The 10,948-nt window shown below is 43.0% G+C and overlaps 1 protein-coding gene across 1 annotated transcript in view; it reads left to right on the top strand.

Annotated features, from left to right (window-relative positions):
- Window positions 1-1,616: 1,616 nt before the first annotated feature.
- Window positions 1,617-10,948, top strand: part of LOC135515020 (pleiotrophin-A-like) — a 50,298-nt gene continuing 40,966 nt past the window's right edge. The window contains exon 1 of the mRNA XM_064938812.1: window positions 1,617-1,852. Within this exon, the coding sequence (XP_064794884.1) occupies window positions 1,788-1,852 (65 nt within the window). The 5' untranslated portion in view covers window positions 1,617-1,787. The remainder of the gene's footprint in view (window positions 1,853-10,948) is intronic.

Below are 10,948 nucleotides of genomic sequence, written 5' to 3'. Positions count from 1 at the left end.
AGTGTAAAAGCAGGTGAGCTGGTTCTACTCTTTTTGGCCATTTTCTGGTGCTTTATGGTAAAAAAAACTGAGTGAGTTGAACATAACAAATTAATCCTGTTACCCATAGATAGACAGGCTAGAAATGCCCAAAAAAAAATTGCCTCTCCCTGCTGCAGTCAACAAGCTTCCTTTCCCCCTGTCACAAAGGGATTCGTGGCTGATTTAACTAGTAATTACCAGTTTGAGGGCCATTCAAGTGGATTTTCCCCAAATGTGGTAAATTCCCACTCCCCACTTGGATACAAACACACCATAACTCAGCTAACCATCCACTGTAGATCCATATAATACCACTCATTGGAAGCACAAGACTTACACCAACATTTTGACATATTGTGGAGTGTTGTACGAATAATCGTTTTTATTTAAACCGATAACTCAAATACAAAAATTATAAAAATAGCTTCCCTTTTTTGTCATTATTTAATTAAGCTGAAGTAATACATTTTTTATTTTGAGATGGGAACATTTTATAAAGTTGAACGTGCTCTTTATGACAGAATGTTACATTTAGGTGAAATCAAACGTACATTACTTACCATAACAATTTTGGGCTTAGTGGACCAAAAATAATTATCACCATTGATCAATACATAATCAGTAATTTAAGAAGCTGACATAGGAACCACTTTGACCACCCGGTAGATTAGGTGTCACTGTCATTCATTTCTGGAATATTGTCAGTCATTACATGCATTTGAGCAAAGATGCAAATGTATGTACATGTACACTACCGATCAAAAGATACCACCCCTACCTTGTCACAACACAACTGATTGGCTCAAATGCATTAAGAAGGAAAGAAATTCCACAAATGAACTTTTAAGAAGGCACACCTGTTCATTGAAATTCATTCCAGGTGACTGCCTCATGAAGCTGGTTGAGAGAGTGTGCAAAGCTGTGTCATCAAGGCAAAGGGTGGCTATTTGAATAATCTCAAATATAAAATATATTTTGATTTGTTGAACACTTTTTTGGTTAATACATGATTCCAAATGTGTTATTTCATAGTTTTGATGTCTTCGCCATTATTCTACAATGTAGAAAATAGTAAAATAAAGAAAAACCCCTGAATGAGTAGGTGTGTCCAAACTTTTAACCGTTAGTGTATTTGAAATACATTTTATGTGACGTTAAATATATTGAAAAATATTTTTTCCTGTATGGGTACTGTTCTCCATGCTGTTGTCCATGTTGTTCTTTATGTTGTTTATATAACTACTGCATATTAGATGACTGGGGCTATCCTGTCAGAGCCCATCTGTAGCTAACCCCACCCCACCCCAACCCAACCCAACTCAACCCAACCTCTCTCTCTCTCTCTCTCTCTCTCTCTCTCTCTCTCTCTCTCTCTCTCTCGCTCTATCTCTGTCCCCAGTGTGACTCCATAGCTCCAGTTCTGGCTCTAAGTGCTCCCTCTCCTCCCTCCTGTCTCCCTCTCTACCCCCTCTTTCTCTCTTCTTCTCTCTCTCTCTCTGAGTGCTGTTCCCCTGCCAAGCGGGCCGTCCCTGGAGTGACCTTGTGGCAATGAGATCCTGATCACGAGTCAGGAAACCAAGCTTTTAAGAACGCCCTCCTCTCTCAGCAACAGAAATGAGAGGAAGAGAGAGAGGGAGAGAGAGAGGGGGGAGAGAGAGAGAGAAAACAGCTTTGTGGAGAGACAAGAGTGAGAGAGTAAGTGAAAGAAAGAGAGGGAGGTAGAGAGAGAGAATTAGAGAGTGACTGACAGCAGGGGTGAGGAGCAGATGAGAGGAGAGTTCTCACAAACTATTGCAAAGCGTTGGAACAACCACCAGACCTCCAGTTCAAAGTAAGTACTTATAACTGGAGCAGGGTGCACACTTGGATGTGTGGTGGTAGTTGGGTGACCAGGAGAGTTGTGGTGTGTGAAGCTATTGGGGCTGAGATGAGGAGGGAGATTTCAGAACTGTGAGAGGCAGGCAGGGACTCGCAATGCTGGGAGGCTGTGGAGTATGAATGGGCCGAGACTCAATCAGATCCAATCCAACTGTAGCCTAGACAGATATGGACAATTAGTGATGGCAGAAGGAGCGTAGGGGGTGTTTGTGTTGTGGGATAGTGGAACTGGTGTCTTTGAGTTGGCAGCATCGTTATTAACTCTCTGTGTAGTAAGTGTTCTCAGGCTGGCTTTGTTTTGGATGTCGTGCCACATCCCAGGCTAATAATACACTAAACACTGCGACAAACCAAAGTATCGCTCGAGAACCTTTTTGTGAAGTTTTTTTCCTTGGATATCTCGATTATAATTTATGGTTGCAGATACTAATCACCACAAGTTATGGGTGTTGTTTTTGTATCCCTTTTTACTGTAAACCATGTTGATTGTGTGTTTTCTATGGTCTAATCAGGTATATGAACATAAAAGCTCTTGTTTTTTCAATTACAAAGGATGTATAATTTAAACTGGATATATTTCTCTTTCAGGCTTTTCCCCCCCCCTTAAATGATCTAGATGCACTATTGTAAAGTGGCTGTTCCACTGGATGTCATAAGGTGAATTCAGCCAATTTGTAAGTCGCTCTGGATAAGAGCGTCTGCCAAATGACTTAAATGTAAATGTAACAAATAAAACAGTAAAGAACAAGAAGCTCAAAACAAGCTCATGAGGAAATGACAATAGTAGAGAGAGCTGCAGGGCTTTGTGTTTACCATCTCCCTGTAACATTTAGTGTTTGCATTACAGTAAGGGATTTACTCCAAAAGTAGCATTTATCCAAATACTTAGAATGCTGTAGGACTCATTGCAAACTTCAAGACTTCTAAGAGCATCTATGTTTCCTCTAGTCTATAAAGATATTTCGTTTTTCTTCATATTGTAGCACAACTGCTTGAATCACTCCATCAGTCAAGTTTCACAATTCTACAGAGGTGCACGCCCACCAGAACATAACCCTTCATTCTCCAAGCATATCATTTTATTGGCTTCGTTTGGTGTCCTCTTATAAAGACCTATGCTTGCAGTGTATGTGAGTGTGTTTGACAGAGCGTATTTGTGCGTGGCCGTGCATGTGCGTGCGTATCTGTGTTGTTGGGGACAGGGTTTTTCCCAGGATATTGTAATTTGGGTCAGGCCTGACTGGAATGAGAAACTGAGGGCATCGGTATTGTAGCACTCCTATGGTTGAGCAGACCTTGCGCCTGTGTTGCCATAGTTATGTACACCCCTGGTATAGGAACCCCAACTTCGACCAACATCTCTGGCATTCCTACTGTGTACAAAAGAGCCCTGGTCTCGATCTAGATTTAAATGAGCTTTGGCCACTTCATTGCTTTAGAAGTAACACATGGTGTGTTCCTAATGAAAGAGCTGGGAGATTAAACATGAGGCAATAGGTGGAGAGATGAGCTTGAGAAACCAGCTTTGGTCAGTGGGAAGTCAAGCTCATTGAGAGACCCGAGGTGGAGCTGAGCTGCCCGGATGGAAGCCAGGAGGGTGAGCTAACTCTCACATAACAAGTCCCATTTATCAATGTGCACTGGCGTTTATGAAAGGGCTGCCATTTGAGGAAGATAAGGCAAGGCACATTTTACGGATCCTGCTTTCCCTCAATGTTATGTTGTCCCTTACATTTCAAACACTTTCTATGTGCAACACTGAGAGATGCTATTTAGCATGGAACACAAAGCCAATGCATTTCACCCATGTATTTCACCCATGGAAGACCTGGAGCAATAAGGTATAGAATGGTCTGTGAGATGCCTAAGAAGGCTGCTTCACAGTGGGGAAGGGTCACGGTCTCAAAGGAGCCAGGTCCGGTCTATAGGGAGTAAGTGGCTGAGAGAGAGAGAGAGAGAGTGGCAGGGATAAGGAAAATGCACAAAGATCCCCACTTTGAGTGGCTGGTTCATTCTTGTGGTGTACACATTGACCTCTCACATCACATGTAGGCTGAACACAGAGGCTGTTGATGGGGTCTGGAGAGGTAGGGAGGAAGAGGGCTGTCAGACCCAAACCAGAGACGGACCCCAGTCTAGGCCCTGAGAAGCCCCTTCCCCTGTTTTCACCGAATAGCCCTCTCTGGCTGTCGTCATGCCAACGACAACCTCATAAGTTGTCAGTACAGCACAACAGTTCTGGGACCAGGCTGAGCTCGGAAGTGCATGGGCTGTATGCTGTTTGGTACTGTAGCTAGACTAGAGCCATCAGCTGGGACCCTGCAATAAGATAGATAAGGGTCAACAGTATCCACTATCACAGAGCTAGAAGAGGCTACTAAGATACTATGATACTAAGAAATGACTGGCTCTCTATTTCATCAAATCTTCTCAGAATGTCCATAGGTAATCATGGTATGGGATTTAGTCTAAGCTGAGGGGCTGTGTCGTTTAAATGGTTAAATGTTATATTGAGGAAATGCACATATTCTAAGACATATTCTGAGACATCAATTAGACGGCTATTTCATTACAACAAAACCGCAACAATTTCTGGCTTACTGAAAATCCTTAAATCCAGCTATGAGAAAATGAATTTCACAGTTTTGAAATCTGCCATTGGCCCATTGCTTGACAGAGTCTCTTTGTAGGGAGGAATCTGATGGGTGCATCATGTCTGTGTCCATCTGTTTGTGTGTCTGTCTGTGTTTTTGTCTTACTGTGTGTTTGATGGGACAGACTTCGAATCACATAACCATGTACATCAAACTTCAGATTCAGACCACCTTCCCACCAATGGCCAAATAATATATTCGTAGGAATTGAATGAATATGAACTTTCTGTGGAGTACCTATATTGTGGATAGCTAGTTTGCCCGTGGTAATATAAAGATCTAACTGTGACTGTGGCGTCCTGTGGAGCGCCTGTGGTTTGGCCCTTGTATCTGCCTCATTGGCTGTATGATCCTCTGAGGAACAATGACGGCCAGAGGCCTTCCACCCTGATCAATTAGTTCATTAGTCTCCCACAGTCACAGCTTGGCTGGCATACTCCTGGCACCATCCCTTGGCCTCTGATTGGCCCACACTGCTGGTGAAGTCATAGGTCAGGGGGGTGATGTCTGTCTGTAAATACCAATTACACAAGAAAGGAAAACTCAATGTGTGACCTGACAGGGTTTGTGTGTGTGCGTGTGTGTGCGTGTTTGTGCGTGTGTGTGCGTGTGCGTGTTTGTGCGTGTGTGTGTGTGCCTGCACATGTGTGCATTCCCATGCATGCGTATGTAATCAGTCAAGTTGAATCAGATATTTGTGTCTGTGGAATAGAATGCAAATAAAGCCTCCCTCCAGTCCTGTTGACTGTGACTGGTGCCATGAGAGAAGTTTGGAGTCCAGTGTCTGTTTGATAGACGTTTGGAGTCCAGTGTCTGTTTTGATAGAAGTTTGGAGTCCAGTGTCTGTTTTGATAGAAGTTTGGAGTCCAGTGTATGTTTTGATAGAAGTTTGGAGTCCAGTGACTGTTTGAAAGAAGTTTGGAGTCCAGTGTCTGTTTTGATAGAAGTTTGGAGTCCAGTGTCTGTTTTGATAGAAGTTTGGAGTCCAGTGTCTGTTTTGATAGAAGTTTGGAGTCCAGTGACTGTTTGAAAGAAGTTTGGAGTCCAGTGTCTGTTTTGATAGAAGTTTGGAGTCCAGTGTCTGTTTTGATAGAAGTTTGGAGTCTGGTGTCTGAGTGTGTATAGGATGAGCATTTCTCCCTTTCTGTGTTTGTGTGTACTGGCTGCAGTTACCACACCATGGAGGACCAGCCTGTTTGTGTTTGTCTAATGAACTGAGGGAACACAGAAGGGAGAAGATAGGGAGATGGAGAGAGGGATGGGGATGGAGAGGGAGGGAGAGGACAGAGAGAGAGAGGAAAGAGAGAGCAAGAGAGAGGGAGAGAGAGAGAGAGAGATGAAAGAGAGAGCAGGACAGAGAGAGGAAAGAGAGAGAGAGAGGAAAGAGAGAGAGCAGGACAGAGAGAGAGCGAGCGAGCGAGGAAAGAGCGAGAGGAATGAGAGAGAGCAGGAGCGAGAGAGAAAAGAGAGAGAGCAAGAGAGAGAGAGATGAAAGAGAGCAAGATAGAGAGAGAGCAAGAGTGAGAGAGGGCAAAGAGAGAGAGCAAGAGAGAGAGAGAGCAAGAGAGGGAGAGAGAGCAAGAGAGAGTAAGAGCAAGAGAGCGCGAGAGAGTGCGAGAGAGCAAGAGAGAGCGGAAAGAGAGAGAGAGCAAGAAACTTTCTGTGTTTGTGTGTACAGGCTGCAGTTACCACACCATGGGGGACCAGCCTGTTTGTGTTTGTCTAATGAACTGAGAGATCACAGGAGGGAGAAGATAGGGAGATGGAGAGAGAGATAGGGATGGATAGGGAGGGAGGGAGAGGACAGAGAGAGAGAGGAAAGAGAGCGAGCAAGTGAGAGAGAGGAAAGAGAGGGAGTGAGAGAGGAGATAGAGAGAGAGGAAGGGAAGAGAGAGAGAGAGAGAGAGAGAGGAGGGGAAGAGAGAGTGAGAGACAAGAGAGTGAAAGAGAGGGGGAGAGCAAAAGAGGAGAGAGAGAGAGAGAGAGAGAGGAGGGGAAGAGAGAGTAAGAGAGAGAGAGTAAGTAAAAGAAAGAAAGGGGGCAAGTCAGTGGAATAATTGACCGAGAAGAAGAGATGTAGGGATCTATGCTTTCATGTCTGTGTCATGTGGCGGTATAGATTCTTGTATGTGGTGTGTAGAAGTGAGATTCAGAGCCATTCATCAATCATGAAGCACATTCTACATAGTGACAATCCATCCATCCTTACAGTACATTGCATTGTTAAAATCGACTGGTTTACATAAGCTAAGCAGGGTAGGGCTGGGTTAATCCCTGGATGGGAGACCACATCAGAAAGTGTAGTTGCTGTTGTTGGAGGTGGTACTGGAGGGCCAGTAGTAACCTTTTCTCCATATGGTATTAGGGAATCTCTCCAAGTACTACACATGCTCACTGATGCATTTAAATGCACTATATAAATGCAACAATCCATTACAAACAACATTAAATGTGTCCTTTTATGCATATTGGGAAAATGCAACTATCCATATCCCTTTCAGCAACCTTTCCTGGCAATAGAGGTGCCTATATAACATTTAACACTCCTTGAGGGCACAATAACATGACATACAGTCTATGTGCCACCTCCAATGCAAAAATCTAAAATGTTCAAATCTATAAAGGCAATCAATGCTAATCTCATTGTATTTACCTGACCTTTTAGTTGCACTGTGGCTGAGTTACTTCGATCCACCGTAGAGGATTTTATTCAATATTATGGCCACTGTTAATCAGAAAGGAGACTGTCGTCAGGCATAAACAGTGCAGGGCTAAAAAGGAAATACAGAAAATGATCGAGACACCGACCAAGAATACTCCCCATATTGGTTTGATGAACCATAGTCCGTCTTTAGGGGACTGTCAGTCTGTCTGCCCTTGACAGGTAGGCTGTACGGCTGTACAGACAGACACAACTGAGAGCCATTTCCACTGATGTGGCCAGTCCACTCAAGGTGAATGGAAACATTAACTGAGCGCGAGCAGTATCCTGCAGCATTCTACCACTTTGTTTTCTTATTCCATTCTCACTGCTAATAGGATGACTAATGCAAAGGAGAGATGCAGTGGAATGGGGATAATAGCCTAATGACAAGGCATTGCACGGCTCAAATGGAAAGTTTTGATGGAATTAAGTTAGACATCCTATATTCGATATACTGTGATGCGGAGATGATTTTGAAGCTGATTGATGAATGATTATGATGAATGTAAGGATGTTGCCAACAGACCATCATCACAAATGACATTAGATCCAATCCATTTATCAATAATCTGTTTGTATTTGTCTCTGACTTGATCAATTCTTGTTAAAAACAAGAGCATACGTTGCATGTACATGATCAAGCCTGCAATCAATGCCAGACATCCTCTTATCTTTGCCTAGTTCTGCACTTGTTTTTCTTTTTTAAAATCTGCATCAGTTATGGATGACGGCTGTTTTTAAAGTTGCCTGAATTGGAGATGTTGCAAAAAGCTATATTTCAAAGTCCTTGTTAAAGTCAAATGTAATCAGACTTTGTGCGTTAAATATGGAGCTTAATCCTACTCCATTTAAATCTCACCAGGTTTTAATGGGACTCTGTGGAGACATTCACAAGCTGATAGCGTTCTGGGATGTTTTTATTTCTTTGAGGGCTGCGTTCAGGAGTGAGAGAATGATTTGATAACTTTACCACATAGAATGGCTAGGGGGGGATTAGGTAAGCCCACTCTATGGAGCTAAGACCAAAGCGGTGCTAGTACCCACCAAAAGGTGATCAGAGCTTCAGGATCACAACAACTATGAGGAGGGTTGCCTTCAGCAGCGCCTCAGGGGGACATTCAAGAACACTTTTTATCCCTGTCCTCATTAAACCTCCCACTAAATTCCCCCAGACTGACTTGTGTGGCTCAGAAATCCCTTTGCAAATCCCTCACTAAGGAAACAATCTTTAATGTGCTTGAAGTTGCGTCTTCAATGTGGTGGATTATGGCTCACACATACTGTGTTTGTTGTGGAGAGAGAGAGAAAGAAAGAGAGAGAGAGAGAGAGGGAGAGAGAGGGGAAGAGAGAGGGAGATAGAGAGAGGGAGAGGAAGAGAGAGAGAGAAAGAAGGAGAGAGAGGGGAAGAGAGAGGGAGATAGGGAGAGGAAGAGAGAGGGAGAGGAAGAGAGAGAGAGAGAAAGAAGGAGAGAGAGGGGAAGAGAGAGGGAGATAGAGAGAGGGAGAGGAAGAGAGAGTGAGGGAGAGGAAGAGAGAGAAATGAGAGAGAAAGGAGAGAGAGAGGAAGAGAGAAAGAAGGAGAGACAGGAGAGATGAGAACGATGGAGAGGGAGGAAGAAAGGTGGAGAAATAGAGAGGAAGCGGGTTGGAGAGTGAGAGCGCGAGAGACAGGCACCCCATTAGTCATAAATTAGTATTCTGTCCACAGCTCATAGTGAGAGACAGCCGGTCTACACTAACACCAGAGAAGGACATGGCTCATTAGAACTTTCTACTCTTTTTTTTACCAATAGCTCAAATTCTCCTGACTGTATACAAAAGGCAGAGAAACACATCCATATTTCAAAAAACAGAGAAACACCTCCATGTTTCAGAAGGCAGAAACACATATCCATGTTTCAGAAGGCAGAGAAACACATCCATGTTTCAGAAGGCAGAGAAACACATCATGTTTCAGAAGGCAGAAAAACACCTCCATGTTTCAGAAGGCAGAGAATCACCTCCATGTTTCAGAAGGCAGAGAAACACATCATGTTTCAGAAGGCAAAGAAACACCTCCATATTTCAAAAGGCAGAGGAACACCATGTTTCAAAAGGCAGACGAACACCATGTTTCAAAAGGCAGAGAATCACCTCCATGTTTCAAAAGGCAGAGAATCACCTCCATGTTTCAAAAGGCAGAGAATCACCTCCATGTTTCAAAAGGCAGAGAATCACCTCCATGTTTCAAAAGGCAGAGGAACACCATGTTTCAAAAGGTAGAGAATCACCTCCATGTTTCAAAAGGCAGAGAATCACCTCCATGTTTCAAAAGGCAGAGAATCACCTCCATGTTTCAAAAGGCAGAGAATCACCTCCATGTTTCAAAAGGCAGAGAATCACCTCCATGTTTCAAAAGGCAGAGAAACACCTCCATGTTTCAAAAGGCAGAGAATCACCTCCATGTTTCAGAAGGCAGAGAAACACCTCCATGTTTCAAAAGGCAGAGAATCACCTCCATGTTTCAAAAGGCAGAGAGACACCTCCATGTTTCAAAAGGCAGAGAAACACCTCCATGTTTCAAAAGGCAGAGAATCACCTCCATGTTTCAAAAGGCAGAGAAACACCTCCATGTTTCAAAAGGCAGAGAAACACCTCCATGTTTCAGAAGGCAGAGAAACATTGATTCCAACGAAGTTCAGGGATGTACTACTTGTATTTGCGAACAAACTTCCATATTCTCCTCAGGAATTTTATATCTCCAGGAAAGGGAGGAGAAACCAAGGTCCAGAGAGAAAGGTAGTCAGGCAGATAGAAGAAATTGTTGAAGCAAGATTGTTTCTCGTACCCCTCGGATGAACACTAACGGATTGCTCCATACATGCAACTGGGTAATGCCCCCGGTGATTTGCGTCTGCTGGTTGAGGGGGATTTTCTGTCATCCCCCTGTGCCGGTCATCCAGGCCAGACACCCCCTGGAGCTGCTCGGAGAGAGCCCCTGGGGGCTAATTGGACCAGTGCATCGTGAGCTGAACACTGATGCTGCACTGTGGACACTGTCAGACTGTTGTGAGAAGGGGCCAACAGCTAAACCGGCATCAACAACCAGGGTTGGGTAGGTTACTTTCTAAATATAAGCCGTTACAGTTACTAGTTACAGTGCCTGTCCAAAATGATCAGTAATGTAACTTTTAGATTACCCAAACACAGTAACGTCTGATTACTTTTGGATTACTTTACCCTTAAGAGACATTAGAAGAAGATGAAAAGGATCCATCAAACGCATTTGGTTTGTCATCATAGTGGTCTTTGACTTGTGGTCAGATTCGCTCAGGTGGAACAAACTTAAAATTGTGCCTGTTTTCAATGCTGAATTGAATGTCATTGAGAAAACAGAAATTTGTCATGTCTTTTTTTGCAAACATCCTTTCTGAATTTAAATATAATCCAATTAGTAATATATATATATATATTTTTAAGTATCTGTAATCTGATTACAATATTTTTTTAAATGGTGCCTATTTTCAATGCTGAATTGAATGTCATTGAGAAAACAGAAAGTTGTCATGTCTTTTTTTGCAAACATCCTTTCTGAATTTAAATATAATCCAACTAGTAATATATATTTTTTTTAAGTATCTGTAATCTGATTACAATATTTTAGCTGGTAACGGATTAGTTGTAGTTGTTTTTGTAATCAGATTACATGTAA

This window comes from Oncorhynchus masou, chromosome 26 (assembly GCF_036934945.1).
Source record: "Oncorhynchus masou masou isolate Uvic2021 chromosome 26, UVic_Omas_1.1, whole genome shotgun sequence".
Classification (NCBI taxonomy): Eukaryota; Metazoa; Chordata; class Actinopteri; order Salmoniformes; family Salmonidae; genus Oncorhynchus; species Oncorhynchus masou.
The sequence above is the reverse complement of the archived record's forward strand: the minus strand, read 5'-3'. Positions and strand labels throughout refer to the sequence as shown.